Here is a 22,899-nt window from a genome sequence, read left to right as displayed (position 1 = left end):
AAAGATTGGTAAAGGGATGAGTATATTACCAAACTAGAGCCAATGAAACATAAGAATATGTTTATTGGATCCTCTGGAAAAGAATACCTTTCTCATTTCTGCTGGATTGTGATGGTGTGAGAACATAAAACCTAGAAATATTACCACCATCTTGTTACCACTTATGCATCAGAAGAGGCCATTCCGAGTAAGCAGAACAGAGTGGTTGCCCAGGTGACATCATCTGTGACCTGAACCAGCCTATGCTTGCAGTCAGCACTAGCCATCAATGTTTTGGCAGTGACAGCCACTAAATTAACCATTTGTTTAAGCTGGCTTGGTTGGGTTTCCTATCACTTTCAATTGAGATACTCATAAAACCTGTTCATTAGTCCAACCCTTTTCTCTTTCCCTCATGTGACTCCAAATGTCAAAGGGGCACACATGGGTCAGTGCCACCATGATGTGGAGGTTGTAGTGATTAACCACCAACAGTTTACTCTCTATGTCACATTGATCCCCAAATTTTGCAGCCTGGTGTTCATACTTTGGCCATAATTATTTTAGCACCCTCGCCCATGATGAGCAGCTGAGTCTAAAATGAAATGCTAATGAATCTTTCTGATTTTGCAATGCTGCTCATGTTTTATTTGAAGATCCTTGGCTATGCACTAGTTAGTTCCATCTTCATCTATATTTTTAACCAGTGCTTGGATAGTTCTCTCTTTTCATAGATAACTTCCCATGGATAACTTCTTGACCTAATCTTTCTATGAAATATTTTTTCTTTTTATTCCAAATTTCTTTTTAAACTATTTATCTACAGGCTAAAGATACCAGCCTTCCATCATAAAAACAATATGAACAAAAACAAAAAAAAAGCCTTCCTCAAGTATATGTTCCCATTAATAGATTATTCTATCTCCACTTTTTTCTATATCAGCAAATATTTGAAAAATAGTCTATACTAATTTCTTCATGAAGCCATTTCATAGTAACCCTATACTATCATAATCTGGCCGCTATCTTTTTCTCTTTACTGAAACTCCACTTCAAAGACATCATGAATCTTTTAACTCATCCAGTGGTTCTCCCTGTAGCATTTGATTTGCCCTTTTTAGTAACCCTACTCTCTGCTAATTAGGCAATCTATGTTTTTCAGACATGCCTCCTGCTGCTATATCTGTTCTTTCTATGTCTCTTATTTGGTAGCTCCATGCCTATGCCTAAATACTTATGTTCTCCTTAACTACCCTACTGCTCTACATCTCTATTTGGAAGTTCCATCTTCTCCCTTGACTTCAATTACTAGGTAACATTTAACCCATTTTGATATTTAATTTCAAGCATTTTTTAAACCCGAGTGGTTGGAAGTGGAAAAACCCTGACATTTGAAAAGTCAAAAAATTGTTTTATTCTACAGGGGCTTTATTTTACCTTCAGTGCAGAGTGCTGTTTTGTTTTATGAAAAATCTTTTGAATAGGTCTTTTAGTTATACTAAAATAAAATAAAGCCTCTCCTCTGGCATATAAAAGATTGAGACAATATGATTCTAAGAGGCCTAACATCTCTGAACAGAAATGTACAAGGTTGTCTTCACTTTGAGCACAGCTGCTTCACTGCAGATTAGGTATCCTTTAGAAAACTGTCATATTTTTTTTCTAAATATGGATGTAGTCTTTCAGCACAGGTGTTGATCCTGAGAGATGAATGCACAATTTGACATAAATTTTGATAACCCCCTTCCTTTATCTAGGTGTTAGAGCTTGAGATCCTGAAGTCAGGATAGAAGTCATTGAAAGAACTTCTACAGGGGATGGTGAAGCTGGTCTTTGTGAGATGGGCATCAGATCTTAGAGGATGCAGAAATACGCTTGGTAGGGGACCTCTACGAAAGAACTTGAGTTTGTGGATTCTGAAAGCATCTATCAATAAGGTCTTACTGCAATTATAGCTGATTTTCCCTTCAGTTTGGAGAACTAGAGGAAGGGATTGAGCACATGCATGGGAGCATGCCTGTAGATAGATGGACTTGAGGGAAAAATAAGTGACCTGCACAGGAACAATTCATCAGTTTGGAGCCAGAAAGCTGGCTGCAGAGGAAAGTGACAACCAGGAAAGATTGTGAAATAAGTAAACATTTGCTGGTTATTCTCAAAAACTTTAGGAAGGAGAACATATTCAAATAGCAAAGGAGCTCCAACTATTGAAGATTGGCATCAAAGTAAAGGTATCCAAAAGAACTGAGACCCCTGAGTTGTAATTCCCAAACTCACATCTCTAATTGGCACTATATTTCTGAACTTCAGTGCCCATGTATCTAGCATATTCCAGACTTTTTTTTACCTTAAGTCCTCTTGTTAGAAGCCTTGTCTTTAAAGATGGACTGGGAGAGCTTTGCTAGAAAACAAACTCAGTAATACTAAGAAATATCTGCACATCTAGTCAGATATGGTTTGGAATCCTGACTCTGTATAAGTTCTTACCACGTGTTACTCCTTCTGGTTATGACTTAACTCCTGCTACTTAAGAGCTTCCTCTGGTAATTCGTCAGTGTGCTTGGGTCTCTCTCTCTAAGTCTCAACTTCCCTGTTTCTTGTTTGCAGCATTTATCCTTGTGCTTAAGTTTGTCTTCACAATTCTTGACCCATTTCTAGGCACCAGCTATCTGCACAGTTGTACTCTTGATTTGAATTACCAGTGTGACTGGGATTCATTTCACATACTGAATATATATATTTGTTAAATGAGTGAAAGTTCTTTGGTAAATCCCTCTACTCAATGATTTCAGAGGTCTCAGACTCCAAGGTGCCCTGAAGTGCCATTCAATTTCACCAGACTAACTTCTTAAAGTACTGACTGACATCACTGAATTCTCATTCAAGATAATCTACCCCCAAATTAAGGACCCTTACACTTGGTAAGACATGGAAGCCAATTGAGGGCATTTTTACAGAGATGTGTATGTCTGCATGAAAGTTTTTTCCATTATTGTATGCTTTGCTTTCATTTCCTGGTAACTAGCCTACCTGTTTTCATTTTCTTAGGATCAAACACTGCTTTCAGGAAATTATTTGATATCTTCACTAGGGTGTCTAAATTATATATTTTCATGTGTTATGTATCCTAGAGGCATTTGCATTTTACTAGTAGTTAATACATTGAAATTTATTTAAAAATTTAAAAAATTGATTATTACTAAAATTTTACTCTGTCGGGCATTATGCTACATTTACTCCCCATGTCAACCCTACGAGGTGAGGATTGTCCCTGTTCTTAATTTGTAGATGATAAAGATAGGGACTGTAGATGTCAAGGAACGTAGTTAAAAAAAGAGAGTATTGAGTGGAGGCTTTGAACAACCCACTCTTTCTGAATCCAGAGTCTATGCTCTAACCACGATAATTATAAAACAGATTGCTTCACATTAAACAAATGAAGTTATAAATTGTGTTTTTAAGAGATATTAGTAAGCACAATATCCATCTCTGAAAGTGTACCTCTCCATCAGCTGCCTATCCTGTTCATAAGGCCAAGGACGCTACTTTGCTTGGCAATATTCCAATCCAAATAAGGACAATCAAACGGATTTTTGTTTTGTTTTGTTTTTTAGGCCACATGTTTCTGGATTACAACTGTGCAACTTTGAAAAACAGTAGCCTCTGGGGACATATCTGAAAGCAAGAATTACAAAATATTGGCATTTGCATTAGAAAATGTCTTTTAGAAAAACCCACAGTCATATTCATCAGGGAATTGTGCTATAATCTCCACAAAGAAAGTCAGAATTCAATTTCTATCAGAAACTCTGTTTTCATTTTTCTCACCAAAATCATCTTTTGAAAAATATTTTTGTTTTGATTTGTTTTCTTAACTGAAATCCTGCAGTCGTTAAGGCTTAGTGGGAAGAGGGGTATGGTTGGGTGTGTTTGTGTGTATGTGTGTGTGTGTGTATGTGTGTGTGTTTTAAACCAATAAATATTATAGTTTCTGTTTTATACTGCTTTACCATGTGTTGACCTTCTTTCAGTCTGGCCCAACTTTAAACAACACCTCTCTGAAAAACTCACTGAATCATTTTTTTTCTAGAAAGAGAATTTTCCATTTAAAAAAACATCTCAGAAGTCAGCCGATTTTTTAAATTTAAAGTTTAAAAGCAATATATCCTTCTTCAGCCCTCTCCTAAGGCAAATGACACTTTAATAATTATATGCACATCTCAGCAGAAACATCCTCAGTTTACTTCTGTGTGTCTTACTAAATATATAAGAAATCAAACCACATTGGTATTATTGCTTATTTTGGTCATAATATCACAGCTCTTAGAAGATTCCTAAGGGGTAATCTTAACCAGTGGTATAATGGTAAATGTTTAACAATAGGCTCTCCAGGAAAAAAAAATTCTGATTTGTAGTATTTGTCATTTTCCATGGTGTAAATACTTGCACTGTGGCCCATTTGAAGCTACCAATGTGACATCACTGAAGGCAGAATTGGGAAGAGATGCAACACAATCTGTGTATCACTGATGACAGTGACATCAGGTGAGCTTTCATCAATCTTCCAGTAAGTCTCTGAAGTCACCTTTTAGTTAAATGTTACAAGCGGGATGAGGATGAGAATGATGCTTAGTAGCCCAAGCCCTGCCTGGAGTCAGATTCCCAAAGCCCTAATCCCAGTCTTCAGTGTATTCCCTGTGTTCCCCTGGGTAAGCTATATAACTCTTCTGTGATTCAGTTTCCTTATATACAAAATTGTGATAATAGAGTTTCTATCTCAGAGGGTTGTTGTGATGTTTAAATGCAATAGTACATATAAAATGCTTAGAAGAGTTCTTAGCATATAGTAGGCCCTTAATGAATAATTACAGCTATCGAAATGTTTTATGCATTGTCATTTAAATCTTTCAGAGGTCCTTAAAGGCCATCCTGTTTTATAGCAGTACTCTGAGAAGAGCCAGCTACACAGAGAGGAGTACTAAGTAAGAAGTCAAAAGCTAGTTCTGAGTCCCAGTTTTGCCAATGCTTCGCTCTATGACCTTTGGCAAACCATTTTACTTTAAGAGCTTTAATTCTCTCATTAGTAAAATGTAGAGAGTAATAATCATCCTGCCAACTGCAAAGGATTGTAGTGAGACTAATGTGAGAAAATGAAACTAAGAGTCCTTTGAAGATGATACAAATTTTAGGTGTTATGATTAATCTAATTTAAAAATCACAAAGCCATGGAAGTATTAAATAAAAGAGTGAAAAGTTTTGTGTCATGTGAGCAAAAATTAGGAATGATGTGGTATTAAGAGCTTAGATGTTTTGTTATAAGAAGCAAAAAAGAAAAAAATTAAATTTCTACCATGAGCAGCTAAGCATTGTGCTTAACTTTTTTTCTCACAAAAGAGCAATTTTCAAATGAAAAAAAACTATACTGTAAATGTAACGTATGCTTAAATGAGTTAGCAAAATAACTACAGAGTCATAATTTTCAGGGAAAGGAAATACAAAGAAAAATGAATAAATATAATATACAATAATCTATCAAATGAAAGACAGGACACTAAGGCTAACCAAATAGTTAGCATTATGCCATTACACCATGAATGATGTAAATCTATAAATAATTCTTTGGTAAAAGTTCTTAAATATTATAGATAAATATAAAATAAAAGGGTCAAGGACAGATCAAAAGAATCTCAAACCTGTTAAGTTCAGTCAACTTGTGAACAATACGAATATACATGAAAATGAAGGAGCAAGGAAATTATAGGACAACAAATTTTTAAAAATTTACAGTTTGGATCTTTGTTCACAATCATATACATTTATATACATTCCATGAACATTAACCAGGAAAACAATTCTGGGCAGAATTTATAATCTAAAAATGTGCCTTTTTTTTTTTTTTTTCTGAATTTGTATCTCCAAACCATGGCTTAGTAGAAGAGTTCTGTTCTGGGGATGAAGAAAGAATCACCTGGGCAACACAGCCCTCACATGGTCTTTTCTGTCAGTTATTAGTGAAATTTCTTGTTGTCAAACACCAAAAAGTTCAGAACATGATTTAGGAAGATCTCCAAGTTTCCTTGTTCAGTAAAAAAAAAAAAAAAGTAGAATGGAAGACCATGTCTATAATGTACTACCTTCCATGAAAGGAGGAAGGAAAGCATATGAAATAAAAATTTGTAATAAATCAGTGGAAAGATGTATAAGAAATGTATGGGGGAATGGAGTAGATTGGGACCAGGGTGGAGGTAAGACTTTCATCAACACTTTTTACAATATTTTCATTTTTGAATCATGTGAATTTATTACATATCAAGCACCATCATGTGAATGTGTGTAAAGTCCAGTGCACACGGATAAACCAAAACTTTGATCACTCATCCAGCTAGCTTAACATTTATCACCTTCCCCAAGCTCCAGCCTGACCCAGGCATGGACACCTGCAGAGGGGAGGGGGCTGGTGGGTGTCTTCCCTCTCCATGTTCCCCTGCTCTGACTGTTCAGCAATGTGAAGGCAGAGGCAGAAAATTATAGGGCCAAAGGGTCTTGCTAGATTGGTGGTTTTGCTGTCATCTACGAGACAAATGTCCAAGTGCTGGCTATTTTTTTTTTCATGGGGACTGGTTGTGGGTCCTTCAGAGAAACTTGCCACACCAAGAGGGCACCTTGAGCATTATATGGTCTCTGATATTTTGGCTGAATTTTTACAATTCCTATCCTGGCTCTGATACCCTCAATCATGCCATGCAGCCTCTTTTTCACCATCTGACTAAAGTACTCTCTGGTACTTCAAGAGACCTCTACTCCACTTGCCTTATGGCTTTGAAAAAACCTAGCACCTTTTCTGTATCAAACTCTGGAAATGCATGTTTCTCTTTCATGGGTTCCCTCTTACCTCTAAATTCATGGGTAGCCCTAATCAATCTGTCACTTTTGTGTGTGTGTGTGGTTTTTTTTTTTTTTTTGCAATGGAATCAGGAACGAGTTTCACTCTTCCAACACCAAGAAACATCAGTTAAATTTCCTGGATTTTCCAAATATCCTGGTGGAAGTAAATGGCTTGGTTGAGAATTGCAGCACTAGGCTAACAACCCTCTTCAAATAAATACTCGTTTCCTAATCTCTTTACCACTCTGCTAATTATGAGGCTAGGTCTGGGCAATGATCAAAAACACATTTGGGGGCTGGGTACAGTAGCTCATGCTTGTAATCCTAGCACTTTGGGAGACCCAGGCAGGAGGATTGCTTGATGCCACGAGCTCGAGACCAGCCTGGGCAATAATGAAAGACCCCATGTCTATAAAAAATAAAAAAATTAACTGGGCGTGGTGTTGCACGCCTGTAGTCCCAGCTACTCAGGAGGCTGAGGCATGAGGATCACTTGAGCCCAGGAGTTTGAGGTTGCTATGAGCTGTGATGATGCCACTGCACTCTGGCCCAGGCAACAGAGCAAGACTTTGCCTCAAAACACAACACAACAAAACAAAAAACACAAGAAAACAACATACAAAAAACTGTGAGGCTCTGCAGAGAGAGTGATAGATAGATACATCTCATGAGAATGTGTGGAACACCCTTACGTCAGTGAAAACTAGGATAAGCCTACACATGTCTCTGACATTTAGAAGTCTGGGCCTATGGACAGTGAGGGTGGGGAGAGAGATTTTAATTTTTTTAAATTTTATAACTTTAGTGTTTGACTGTTTTATGACATTAACACATTTGGATCAAAATGTGTATTTTTTTTAAGAGAATCATAATCCAGTTAATTAGCTCAATGAAGAAGAACCTTTTAAATTTTAATAAGATTTTGATTTTGTACAAACATATGCTAAATTCCTGTTTGAGATAAAGGAGAGTCAAGAAAGAGAAACAAAGAGGGGAGGGAGGCAAAGAAGATAAAAGGGAGAGGAGGTTAAAGCTTACCTTGTTTCATCAATATAAACCGCTTCCAGCACAGATGCTGCATATTCAATGTTCTTCTTTAAGTCAACGACGTTAACGTCACCTCTTTCCAGCTGCTTCACTAAGCATCTTAGTCTATTTCAAAAAAGTAGCCAAAGAGAGAAAGAGAAATAGAGATTTATTGTAACTATATGGAAAATAGTACAATATTAAATACACAAATTGAGTAAACCTTTTAATATAGCTATCTCTAGACCATCAAATAGAAATATTTTCAGAAATTTTTTTATATAATTAAAGCCAGTCTTTATCACTTAAGCAACGACTAGAAATTATATTTGCCTCTCAGTAATATTACGAGTGTAGGTACCTAGTTTAAGTGCCATATTTCAAGAATAGTCTTCCTGAAATATAGACATTTTTCATGAAAGTATATTCATATCACTAGAATTTATTGTATGGCTGTTCTGCTTCTTCCGAGTTAGCACCAAGGGAATATTTAAAGGGTGCTCTTCTGACTGCTACAGTAGCTATTGTTCACTGTATACAGCAATAACAACAAAGATGGAAAGCAAAAATTTCCTTCAAAATTAATCAAAATGAGGAAAAAAATATATGTATGTATCCTTAGTGTTTTTACTGGAATGGTTTTTCACCTGAGGCAAATCTGAAAATATTTTCTCTTGTTTGTGCCCCTAAGATCCTGTGTCCCAACTCTCTGAGGAATTTAGAAGCACAGGACTCAGCTAGATCCCTGACTCACAGAAACTGTGAGTTAAGTAATGTTATCTTGTGAAGCCACTAAGTTTTGGGATAATAGTTACACAGAAATAGAAATCTAATATAGTGAAGTGATACAAATGACCACAATCAATTTATAACACTTTTGGAAATTTCTATGCATTACATTGTAAGCCAAGTATTTCTGAAGTATGTATACTATGCTATGTAGAAAAGGAACAAATATTCCTTACTCTATACATACTATAGATAAGCAACATGAAGACAATTTACCTCTTTCTCTAAGTCATAAGACAGAATTAAATTCCATTTCTGTTCAAAGGTACTTCAAAGGAGACAATAGAGTGCATTTACTTTTAGTCATAACTTAGAGATAATGTAGCAATTTACTTTGGATGATTTCCAATTCCACAGCTTAGGCATAAAGGCAGGTTAAGATTTCAGCAAAGGTATTTGACATTTTTTTACCCATAGCAAACACTTTATTTCTTATGCAAGAAAGCCACACCTAGATTAAAACTCCTTATTCAGGAAGCTGTAAACAATTACTTTTTTATATCATTTACTTTCATATAATAAAATATTTGCAGAAAACAATATTGAAAAATAAATTCTATGTGCCAATAAATATTATTAGTACAGAGTTAGCAAAGCAAAGTATAACAAAAATAACAACTAAAACAAGTTACTTAGAAAGGAAAATTTAAGTCTAGCTTTGAGTCTTGTCTGAAACACTGAATGTGATGATAATGGATCAATGCACAGAGGGTTTTGAGATTTTTGTAACGTTTATGATCCAAGAACATTACACTTAGTCAAATTTCCTTTTATTTATGAAAGTCAACGAAAGAGTTTTCTTTTCCAAAGTTCTGCAATGGCTTAGAAATATATCCTTCACTTGTTCTTCTTGTGAGAATTGAGTACAACTTGGTTGTACGTAGTTGTATAATGTGGTTTAAAAACAATAGGTACTTCAGATGGTTGCCTTCCCTTCTTGTTGAGTAACTGCACTCTATTTTTATTTGTTAGCAATTTTCCCACTAAAAAACTACATTTTCCAGATGCTCTTAAAGCTAGGTATGGTCACATGACTAAATTCTGGCCAATGAGATGTGAACGGAGGTTGTTGGGTTAGACTTCAAAACAATTATTTTGAAAAGGGCCAACTCAGCTACAAGGAGTTCTCTTGTATCCCTTGCCCGTTGCTTACTGCCTAGAATGCAGTGGAACTTTCTGAAGGTCCGACAGTTATCTAGGATCATGAAATGACCTGGCAGAAGGAAGCCCCACACTAAGAACGGCAAAGAAAAAAGATGGAAATGGCCTGGAAATCACTCTATGAATCCACCTGAATGAGAATTGCCTACCTTTGGACTTGTTTCAGAGGAGAGAACAACAAATGTATTTAAGCCACTATTGTTTTGTGTTTTCTTTTATATGCAGCTGAACTCAATCCTAACTGATAAACTAATAAGAAATGAATCAAAAGAAAAAGATCAAGAATGGAGAATCTTTATATAAAAAGAGGAGGACTACACTGGGAGACTATCCACAGGTACACTTCCTGACTTAGAATGGCCTGCACTTGTTCCCAGGGGAATAATCCTATCAGCAGCCACAAATGATGACACTTGGGACATAAAGAGGCTCTGACATTTGCACAATGAATATGCCCTTTCATAGAGACAGCTCAATGTGGGTTAAAAACAAAATATTATGAATTATTATGTCCTAATGGGGGTATAAACCTATAATCTGACACAAAAATATTCCTCTGGGGGAACACTTCAGAAAGGTTTTACCACTCAATTAGAAAATTTAATTAGATATGACTATAACTCTGTTAAACCATATCCCTTCACACACACCTAAACCCTCTATGTAAATCCAGAAAGAATGGATAGAAATATATACTTTGGGCTTACCGGGACTCTTTTTTATCCTTTACTTGTGTGCACTAAATTTTCATTAGTGAGTGCACATTTCTATTTACATAAAAGAAAAAACTTTTCTATTGTGAAAAGCTTATTTATAGTTAGAACAACAGGTTAATGGAATAATTTATATCATTACTATCCCAATTGTCAATTTGCTTTTGTAATCAAATTATACATATAACAATCCCTAACAGTCTTATTTAGGCCATTATTTTACTTTCTTCATACATAATACAAGGCCAAACATCTTCATGAATCATTTTCAAATGACCATACATTCTACACTGGTGGGTTCCAAAGTGTTAAGGCTTTACTGCAGATATCTGTACAAAGTAAAGATAAATATATATTATTTACCTAATTCCTAAACCATCATATGGAAAAATTCTCAGAGATGAAGATGAAATCACAAAATCATGTGCATAAAATAAAAAAGTTCTCTTAATTTAGCAAATCTCTTTTAATGATTTGGTTCCTTTCCTCAGAGTAGGCAAGCCAAGTAGAAAATAGTGCTCTTAATACCTGGCCTAAGAGCATTACTCTAGGTTCCTAGAGCTTAGGGTATGTACTTGATGTTCTAACCTCAGCAGTGTCTGACCCAGCAATCTGTGGATGGAGGCTCCACTGGCTACTGTGCTTAGTAGCAAAACAAGTTAACAGCTGCTCTCTCAAACAGTGTAGGCCAGTTATTTATAAGCAGACAATATTGCCAAAAAGGTGTTAAAAACCCAATTCAGTTAAATAAATAATTATTTTGGATCTATTACTGCACCTGAGGCTGTGAAAAAGAATATATATCTCTATATATGAATATATAAGAATATATATAAAAACATATATAAGAACATATATAAATACATATGTAAGGAAACACACTCAAACACACTCAAATATATAAATATTCACATTTATAATGCATGGGCACCTGTGTGTGCACCTGTTTTCAAGGTATTGGTGATCTCTGAGGGTGAAATGACACATGCAAATAATGTAATCAAATGTTGAAATGCATGTATTTCCCATCACTTCTTTTATATACACCCTAATTTCCCAGCAAACTTGTTTAGTCATTGTTCCTCAAAAACTCACATCATCCTAGATTCAAGCTCTTGTCTTTTACTGAAATCCCTTTCTCCTACACCCCTACCATCTTTAACTGTCTAAATCATGTTTAGTTATCTGGGATGCTACCTATCTCATAAGTCCTTTGAAGATTCCTGTTCATTATGATCTATCCTTACATAGAAACTAAAGTACACGTCATTTCTTCATCATTAACAGCATTCAAATTTCTGACTTTCATTATAATTTCATTTTTTTGTATGTGATATTTCCCCTAATTATTCTCTCATCAAATAAAAAATTACCATGCAAAGAAGTGGGAAAACAGACCCATAAAAAGGATAAAAATAAATCAATTGAAATTGACCCAAATATGACAAATAGAATTAGTAGACAAGAATGTAAAAAGTTATGAAAAAATAATATAAACATTTTGCCAACAAATTCAACAACTGAAATAAAATGAATAATTTTCTTAAAAGGCACAAACTATCAAATCTCAAAAACAAATAGATAAAATAGAATTTGTAGATAAAAACCTTCACATAAAGAAAACTCCAGGCCCAGATGATGATAAATTCCAACAAACATGTAAGGAACTTATAGTATCTATTCTGTACATATTTTCCATAAAATTGAGCAGTTGATTCTAGGAGGCCAAATTACTTTAACAACAAAACTAGATGAAAATATTATGAGGAAGGAGAGGAGGAAGATTCCATTTATATAAAATTTTAGAAAAGGCAAACTATCCTTACTGTGACAGAAAGCAGACCAGTGGTTGTTTGGGAATGGAGGAGGTGGGAGTCATGAAGGGGAGGAAGGAAGGGGTCAATGAAACTTTTTGTTGTTATTGTTGAGACAGAGTCTAGCTCTGTTTCCTGGGCTAAGGTGCACTGGTGTCACCATAGCTCCCTGCAACCTCAGACTCCTGCCTCAAGCGATGCTCCTGCCTCGGCCTCCCAAAGTGCTAGGATTATAAGCATGAGCCACCACGCCCAGCCTCAAGGAAACTTTTGAGAGTAATGGATAATGTTAATTTTCTTGTTGTGGTATTGGTTTCACAAGTGTACACCTATGTGTGCACTTACCAAATTGCAAATTATAAATTAAAATACATAACCAGTAATTTGAAAAAGAAAAAGATATATGCTAAATAGATGCTTCTGTTACCTATCTTAATTTTTCTCATCAATTTTATGAAAATACTTATAAAATTCTAAATTATACCATCAAAGACATGAAAAAAAACTAAAGCAGTATTAAACTCTTAATGATTTTCTCCCAAAGAGAATGACACAAATCTTTGATAATTCCTAAGACTTTTAAAATCACCCTGAAAATATGTGCTGAGCACACTTTGATCCTCTTAGCTTTTTGAAGGGACTTCCTTAACTTCTAATCACTAGGGCACTCAAAAGAAGATGGAAATAAAAATAACAACACTCTCTTTGAAAATAATTGATTGGCTCTGTGATTAAATTAAGCGATTGGAGAAGAGAAACAATATTTACTATTGAAAAAGGAGTACTGAATTGTAGAAAATGATTATTTTTTATTCAAATATAGAATTGTCAATTTCCAAATAAAAAAATGCTCAATGTAAAATGATGCACTTTTCATAATCAAGTACTTCAAATGCTCTAAGTGTCTACATTCTAAGATTATTGTTATATGACCCAATCTTGCTAAACGACCACATATATAACTAACACTGTTCTCATACAAAAAAATGCCATGTGTTTATGCATGTCTTTATTAATTCTATGATATAAAATACACAGGCTATCTCTAATGCAACACAGCATGAATAATACATAAATCAACAAATGACATTTACAAAGAGAATTGGTAATTATTATATTACTATCGTGTTCCCATTTGTGACCTGATTGAACTAAAAAAGTGAGAAGGATATTCTAAGAAAGCCATACCAAGCATCAGAAGAGGTAAAGTTAAAAGAATACGTATAGTAGATATTAACATTAAAATCTGGCCATAAGCAGGAATGCATGAAATCACATAAACAGGAACTGGCAGAACAAGAAGCTACTATGTCATTTTCAGTAAGTTGTGCTTGCTAGAGCCTAAAACAATGAAAAATGATAATTAAAATCCATTAAATAATGAAGTTATCTACTCTGCAGGTCAATGTTCAGAAAATTAAATCCTAACCTTAGCCTGAGAAGCAGGGCCTTTTCAGACATTTTTCTTTCACATAGGCAAATATAATTGTAAAGTTCCATGATACCTTTATTTTATGAAATAAATAATTCCTCAGTTTATATAATAGAACAAAATGAAAAAAATGGGACCAATAATATAATGTACAGCATGAGTACTATAGTTAATAATATTGTATTGCATACTGAAAATTTGCTGAGAGAGTAGATTTTTAGGTATTTTTACCACCAAAAAAAACTAACTATGTAAGATGATGATATGTTAATTTGCTTGATTGTACTAATCATTTCACTATGTATATGTATATCAAAACATCACGCTGTGTACCTTAAATATATATAATAAAAAATAGCATGGCAAATAGTATTAGTCTTAAAAATGTGTTTACCACAGTATACATTTAAAGGAACAGAATAATTCCAACAGAGAATATGTGATGGAAAAGTTTTTGCTTATTTTTATGTATAAAGGAATACATAATTATTCTCCCTCTTCTCTAAAAATCATAATTTAGGTAACTCTTTATCACTTTGCTTTAAGAAGCATTAGTTTTTTTTTATAGAAACGGACATTGCACAATTCTCAGCTTGCTGAAAAATTCCTTATAAGTACAGAGATACAAACATTCAAAGAATTAGAAAAGTTTTCAAGATCAATTTCTTCCTCCTTGGAGATAAAAAACCAGTAAGACCATATCAACTCTAAAGATGAAACCTGTCATTTGTGACTGATCACTGTTACCCCTCTAAAATGCCATGGGTTATGTAAGCTCAAGATTTTTTTTAAATATATTTAAATAAATATATGTTAAATTTAATATATTTATTTAAATCTATATGTTTTGATAAAGAAAAATTAGTGATTTTCACTTGCTAATAATGTATTTACATAAACAAGGAAGACAGGTTAGGAATAGGTTACACACATAGCAGACCCACTTAAGAACAATTTAACATCTTAATGTCAGTCTCCTGGACCTTGGAAAACTCACATTTAGCACTCAGCTCAGGGAGCAACCCTGTGCTAAAAACTTTTCATTTGTGCCTCCAGATCTTCTCTACTGGTCTCTGCTCTGCTCTATGCCCTCAGAGACTGACCTGCAGAGACCACATCAGGTCCAGAGGGAGTTCACAAATGTGAAACATCAGCAGGAGATAGGAGGGAGGGAGAAGAGTGAAGTCAGCATAATATTCTTCTGTTCTCCCCAGAGGGTCAGCACAGAAGGTCATTTGTCAGGCAGCCCTCTCCACAGAGTTCTCTTTCTGTCTCTCTGGATTCTGTAACCATCCCACTCCTTGATGCTTCAGGTCTAGTGATGATAACACATCCTTGGAGTCCCATGTTACTGGCAGAGAGGTACTGCATTATCCTGGGTAGTTCCCCACATTCTCCCCATGATTATAAATACCCCCTTTATTAACTACTTCTTAAATTACTCATTTTGACTATGCCATCTTTTTTACCTAACTTCCATCATACCTCCCACAACATCATCCCTTCATACAAGAGACCTGCTGTAGAGACCTATGGGGTATTGGAAATACTGTAGAAACAGGGCTTTGGAGTCAATGGGGGCTCACCCTACCTACATTCACCCTTTTCCTGGTGTCCACGGAGAGGAGCAACATGCTGAATAGAGAGCTACTTCCAGGAGTTTTCTGTAGTGATCAGTGTCAGAGTGAGCTCTGGCCCATGGCAGAGCCAGAAAATATAGGAAACTGCACAAAACCTAAGGGTCAGCTACTACATAGGAGATTCAAGAGAGCCGTGGGACAAAATTTACATACTGGAGAAGCCTGACTCTTGAAAGGGGTGTTCATTGAGAAATGTGGATGCTAGCTTAGTCAGAGAATCTGTGGTATACTTTTTAAAATTTAAAGAAAAGAAATAGATAAAGGAGATTTATGGTTTGCATTTGAGCCTGATAGATTAACAAATGTCTTTATTGATGTCACCACTGAAACTTCATTAATATGACATAAAAAGATTGAAAAGGTAAAACAGCTACAAGGAGAAAGAGAACAGAAAAGAAGACAACTGAGAGAAAAGTTTACAAAAACATTTCAGAAAAATGAAATAGTGAGATATGGTAACTGACTTAGTAGATACCACGGAAAAGTGCTTTCAAAGAATGATTACTGAGGGAAGCAAGACAATTAATCCCCCATAGAACCTCAGAACAACTGAGGAGGTGGTGACACCCAAAATCTTAAAATGCAGAGATTAGTCTTTAGACTCAAAACAGGAGGATTGGTGGAAGTCCTTTTAGAGGTTTCACATTTTTTTCTCCACCTCAGGTAGCTGAAAACTTTCCTTACCTATCCCCACAGGAAACTCAGAAACGAGGCCGGCACAACTGCTGGTTGAAAACAGAAGGATTAAGTGAAAGTCAGCATGTTGAGCAATGATGATAACGCAGGATCCTTACTCCCACCTACTTCAGGGTGGAGATTGAGGGATTCACTGCTGGAGAGATTGAGGAACCCCAAAGAAATGAGGGTTTGAAAACAAACAATTTACTGCTTGCTCACCCTTTAGTGAAGCCCAGCAGGTGACAAGCACCACCTACGCACAGAGAGAGGGTAATCATTTTTCAGAGGCTCATTCTTTAATATTAATGGCCTGTCAAGGGTCAACAGCTATTGAAGGAAAACTTCCACCATGAAAATCATAGAAAAATGCAAACAAAATAAAGAAACTTGTAGGCAATAGAAACAATATAGAGACCAAACAGAGCCATTAAAAAACAAACAAAAAAACTCTGAGAAAAGTTAAGAGATACATCCATAAAGTATGAACATAATGCCAATTTTTAAATGGACTAAATTTTGATGAAAGAGCTTTTGGAAATTAACACTAGTAATTTACATGAAAATGTCAATAGAAGGTATAGAGGAAAATGTCTAGTTAGTATCCCAAGAAGTGGACAAAAAGACAGTAAGATGAATACTAGAATAATAAAGATATAAAAAATTACAGGGCAAGTTTAGGAAATCTAATATCTAGCTAGCTAACTAAAAGTTCTACACATAGGGAATAGAGAGGAGAGATGGAGGAAATTATCAAAGACAAAGCCAGTTTCCCAGAACTAAAATTCTCCATGTTGAAAGGGCCCACTAGGGCAGTTCCATAGCCATGTTCCTGTGCAGTCACACAGAGCCTTGCACCCAGAAGGGCCCCACACTTCGTTTAGTGCTCTGTCACTGACAATTTTGAACAGGAGACTGCACATTTTCATTTTGCGCAGGGTCTTGCAAATTTGTAGATGGTCTTGGGGCTGACCTAGAAGTCTATACCCAAACTTTCAATCAAGTTTGAGGGTAGAATAAAGACATTTTCAAATATTCAACAACTTCAAAATTTTAACATTTCATGCACTCTTTTTCAGGAAGCCACTGGAAGATGCATTTGGTCAAAACAAAGACATAAGAGGACACCTAAGACAGATAAGTGGGGAAGGAAAGCCCTACAATAAAATATACCTGCCCATCCTAGGAATTAACTAGTCCAGATGAAAGCAGAAGTACAGAGGAAAGGAATAGGAGAGAAGTGTGTAAGGGAAAAAATAGAACTGATGAACAATGGAATTGATAAAATGTTTACAACTTTGTTTTGACAGATCAGTTGAGCATTCATAAAATTATAAATTATATATATGAAAAAATATAATTATCAAATCTAGGAGGAATAAAAAGTACAAGATAGGAAGCAGTCATAGTTCATTACTTGATTTACAGGTAAATAATATTTACAAAGTCACAATACTATAAATATTAGTAACTGAAAAACAAAAGGTGAAATATAACTTTATCGAGAGGATTAGGGTGAGGAAGCTGATGGAATTAATGTATAAGAGTTATTTATTTTATCATTATGGATGTCCATAAAGTCTGAAATTGATAAATTAAGAAATAGAAAAGCATATTATTTGGAAATATAGTTCTTCCTCCAGAAGAAGGAAGAACTAAAAGAACGAAACCATTGAGATTATTTACTTCGGGGGAACTGACGGCTATCTTTTGATAATAATAAAAAAACATTCAATGATGTAGTTCCCTATTAAAGTAAAATGTCTAATATATTGCTCACAAGGGAAGTGTCTTAATTTAGAAGTCAGATTCTTTACTTGGTAGTTTTGGAATCACTGACCATGACAAATTTAAATGACTGAATAATAACAAGATGTCAAAATGCATCTCAAATTGGAAATAACAATTTTGAAAGAGTACAAAGTATTCTCATCATGACTTGATGGGGTGATGTTGAAATCTAGTTGTTCTAAGGCTTTTTTAGACACGTGGTGAAACCAATGGAAAAAAATTAGATTTAACATGATTATTAAATATATACCTGTTCATCAAATATTTCATGTGCATGTGCTGAACTAACTAAAAACAGGCACATGTTTCAGGCTTCAGGTAGACATTAAAAAGGAAATATATATTAAGGTAAAAAGAGAATGGAAAATATGAGAAAACAGTATAAAGTATGAGAGTGGAATGAACTATAATGGCTGAATTTATCATATTTTTTTTTGTAAAATCAGATAAAGCAGAAAAATATGTTGAGTAGTTTTATAAAAGTCACATTAGAATGTGGTTGAGAAAGAACGAAGGTAAGTAAATAGGAGTTTGGGTGGGCAAACAGCACTGAGACTGGGGTGCTCCTGAAACAATAAGGGGGTGAAGAACAGTAAAGTCTATTATTATATCAGCTGAGCAAAGCAATCTTAACACCAGTTCCACAAAAAATAACAAAGGAATGTCTAAAATTGGTGTGTTAGTCCATTTAGGCTGCTATAACAAAATATCATATACTGAGTGGCTTATAAACAGCAGAAATCTCTTTCTCACAATTCTGGGGGCTGGGAAATCCACACTCAAGGTGTTGGCAGATTCGGTGCTTGGTGAGGGCCTTCTTCCCCATTCACAGATGGCCATCTTCTCATCATAACCTCACCTGGTAGAAGGAGCTAACAAACTCTCTGGGTCCTCTTTTATAAAGGCATTATTCCCACTCATGAGGGCTCTGCCCTCATGACTCAATCACCTCCCAAAGGTGATTGGAAGTGTTAGGATTTCAACATATGAATTTTGAGGTGACACAAACATATCAAGTGGCTTGGGACATTTACTCTTAATTAATGCAGTACCATGTACCAAAAAAAAATACACTAGCAGAGAAGGAAAATCATGTAAAAATAGATTTTTAGAGAAATATGCATACAAAAAAAATAAAACTGCAGAAAGAAAAGTCAACATGATATTTTTCCAATTATAATAGATTACACAACACAAGAAAACCTAAAAACAGAACTATTTCCATGGCAGATATTATCAGAGAGGAGAGAAGTCCTTCTGTTACTCTTGTCATGCAGTGATAGGAAAATTGAGTCATTTAAAGAAGAGTCTCTTGAAAGACCAGTCCTTCTTGGGAGATGCAATTTGGGGCATAATAAGCAACCAAACTGAGTTCAAATGAATTGATTGAAAAGATGGCTTCTATTGTGAAGGTTATGTGTATTAGAAAATTATTTTAACCATCTATTTGAATGATTCTCATTCTCTCTCTCTCCCTCTCTCTCTCTCTCTTTCTCTTTCTCTCCTTCTCTCTCTCTCCCCTTCCCTCCATATATGTATGAATACCTGGATTTCAAGACATAACTAACATTGGATGACAAAAAACTCATTTGATTATAGAATTTCCCCCGCTTATGTAGAAATGTAGCCTTTATATAAATAATCCCTTGGGGTCATTGTAAATAATTCTTTGCTTATGAGATTTTATAAGTGTTACATTAACACTTATAGGAGTTTTGAGAATGCAACATTGCTGGTATAAACCGCTGAGTCACAAATTTAGTATGCTTTAACAATGCAATAAAAAAAAAAAAACTCCCAAATGAATTAGTCAAGGGTCTAACTAGGAAAACAGAACAACTCTAAACATTTAAAACTAACAATTTATTTAGGTTATTAAGTATGAAATGTCCAATTTCCCTTGAGCACTAAGTTTGACAGTTGATATCTCTGACATTTCATTTTGACCCTTTTTGTTTTACGCTTATTGTGAAGGTATGTCCTTAGTCTTTTAAATGCACATTTTAGCTTGTGATTATCTTTCAAATTTTTTAGAGCAATTTTTGTGAAACCATGGATAAGTCAAAAATTAGTGTTATTTTCAAATATGAGTTCCATCATGGAACCTAATGCAGCGCAGACAGCTCTAAATGTCAATAAAGTGTTTGAGAAAGATGTGGCTAATAAATGCACAGTATGTCCATGGTTCGAGAGGTGCCATTCTGGTGATTATACTCTTGAAAGTAAGCCATGTGGGTGACCTGAGACCAAAGTGGACAATGATGAGCTGAAAGCTATAGTGGAAGTTATTCCATCTCAACTTACTCGTGAATTAGCAGCAAGGTTTGATGTTACTATTCTAACAATATTGGACCATTTGAAACAAATGGGCAAGATAAAGATGCTGGATAGATGGGTTCTGCATGAATTAAATGAGGGTCAGAACAGAAATCGTTTTGAAGCTTGCCCTTCTTTGCTGTCACCACATAAAGCCAAATCATTTCTACACTGTACTATTATGTGTGATAAAAATTAGCATTCAGCACAATGGCTGGATAAAGATGAAGTCCCAAAACACAGTCCAAAACTGAATATTCATCAAACAAAACTAATGCTGTCTGGATGGTGGTCGAGGGCGGGTATTATCACTACAGCTTCATGAAATCTGGTCAATCGATTACAATGAATGTCTCTGGCAATCAAATGGACGAAATGATGAGGATGCTTGTGATTAAGCAGCCTAGATTCATCAGTAGAAACAGGCTAATCCTCTTGCAAGCCAATGCTCAACCACATGTTGCACAAATAATGCCACTTAAACTGCAGAGGCTGGACTTGGAAACTCTGTCATCCACCATATTCACCAGACCTCGTATCAACTGACTACCACTTCTTCCAGGATTTGGACCACTTCTTGCAAGAACAAATATTCAATTCTCAACAAGCTGTAGAAAATGCCTTTCATGATTTCATGGCCACTTGCTCTCCAGGTTTCTTCACTGCTGACATAAACAAGCTACCCTTAAGATGGCAAAACCTTGTCGACAGTTTAGGTGCATACTTTGAATTAATTGTACTGCTTCTTGTTTGAGATATAATAAAGTAAACTTTTGATTAGAAATCAAACACTTTATATTTAATAACCTAATAGTTCTTATAGTTAATTACTCAGATGATGGGAGATGATAAAACAGCCAGGGAAATAGGATCCCCAAATAAGCAACTCCAGGAATCTTTCGGAAGCTCAAGGGAGGAGGCAGGATCACCAGATCCCAGGAGCTTTGGGGGTCTTACAAAAGAGAGAAGCACCAGTGGGCCTGTCCAGGGACATCCTGAACCACAGAAGAGACACAACTGATATAAGAGGAAGCCTCCTGGAGGCAGAGAGGGAGACAGAGAAGTAGTCTAGTTTTTCTGTTCCTCCTCACTTATCCTGCAATCTCTTGCCATTAGCCAAATACAAGTAGATGCCAGCTGACACAGGAACCTGGGAAATTCATCTATGATGATACAGAGCACTGCAGATCAGGGAGAGGGCAAGGAATAGACAGATGCTAGGGCATACAGGCCCAGAACCATAATACACAGTACCCAGAGGTGTCAGAAAATTTTTCTGAGATTTGGAAATAAGGCAGAAAGGTGCATGGCATGTCCTCTCTGTCATATAAGGGCAAAAACAATCAAGGTTTACCCAGATTAAATAGGTTTCTAGAGGAATGAAAGGCTACCAAGGGTTATCTAGAGGAAGGCATTTAGTTCACCTCACTGTTTGCTATTGATTAAAGGGCCCAGATTTAATAAGGCTATTTTGTTAACTTGTAGATTTTTGTCTGGTAGGAATAAAAATAATATCTTTCTGGCAGAATAGACAACCTCACAAGTTCATGACCTCATTAGAAATTAACCAGTTTTGCACCTAATTCAGCAATTTTATCAAAACATTGCTCATATATACGAAGTTTCCTAAATGCTCTTTGAGTCAGTCATAACCTTACTGATTCCCTCATTATTAATGATTTAAATAAAAACTTTGGCATATATTCAATTTATATTTGCATGAGAGTCATGCTTTTTACCTTTTGAAAACAAAGTACTACACATTTTGGTACAATTAATCCTAACACCTTCAGAATGTATAATAATAAATAATGCCCCTAACTCCCAAAGAGGAAGGAAGAATCTAAGAGATATAAAGTTAATGACCAGAAAAATATTTCCTTCCTTCCTTCCTCCCTCCTTCCTTTCCTTCCTTCTCTCTCCTTCACTTTGCTTCTTTATTTCTTCTTTTTTCAGAGAACTATACTAATAAAGATATGGCTCTCATGAGTTCCTAAAATATAGATGAAAAATCCATGAAAATTGGTTGTAGAAGTTATGCTCTAAATAGCAACTCATTTGGGAAGGACCATCTTCCTACAGATCCACACAGCAGTAGTGCCATAACTCATTTGAAATTTTGATTTTTAAAAATATAGATCAAGACCTGCGCCTATCCCAGGAGCCCAACATAGTCTTACTGCCCAGGCATAGATAGAATACTCGGCATATTTTTGCATCCCTTGGAAGTCCGTATCTGCCCCTAAATGAGACAAACAAAGCAAGTAACTCAGCAAGATGTACTTCTGATTTTAAACCTGAGGGCATGCTAAACAATAAGAAAATTTCCTTAGGCTGATTTTTCCTGTGACTTGTCTTCAAGGAATTCTTAATGGTCTAGATTCTTGCTAGAGGGTTATGGGATATAAGAGTGACACTTCATATAATGTGTTTTTCTGCAAGTTCCTTGAACTCAATTTAGGAAAGTGCAGTCCTATCTATACTAAGATGCACTGCTACAGAGTTTCAGCAGATGTTTCAGATAGAATTAAACTGCTCTTTAAATAATTTGGTGTGTAACACCATAGGAAGTGCTTCACCTAGAATGGTTCATAAAATCAATAAGGGTTCTCAGGTAACTCTTTCGGGTCCCTACCATGCCTAGGTTACAGTGAATCACTGGCAAGTACCACCCTTAG

The 22,899-nt window shown here is 35.5% G+C and overlaps 1 protein-coding gene across 2 annotated transcripts in view; it reads right to left on the bottom strand.

Moving 5' to 3' along the window:
- Positions 1-22,899, bottom strand: part of PDE1A (phosphodiesterase 1A) — a 305,673-nt gene that overhangs the window by 80,678 nt on the left and 202,096 nt on the right. For both annotated transcript variants that reach the window (XM_045558634.1, XM_045558635.1), the window contains one exon: positions 7,903-8,016. In XM_045558634.1, the coding sequence (XP_045414590.1) occupies positions 7,903-8,016 (114 nt within the window). The remainder of the gene's footprint in view (positions 1-7,902; positions 8,017-22,899) is intronic.

This window comes from Lemur catta, chromosome 8, assembly GCF_020740605.2.
Source record: "Lemur catta isolate mLemCat1 chromosome 8, mLemCat1.pri, whole genome shotgun sequence".
NCBI classification, from domain to species: Eukaryota; Metazoa; Chordata; class Mammalia; order Primates; family Lemuridae; genus Lemur; species Lemur catta.
This window is presented reverse-complemented; position numbering and strand designations above follow the sequence as displayed.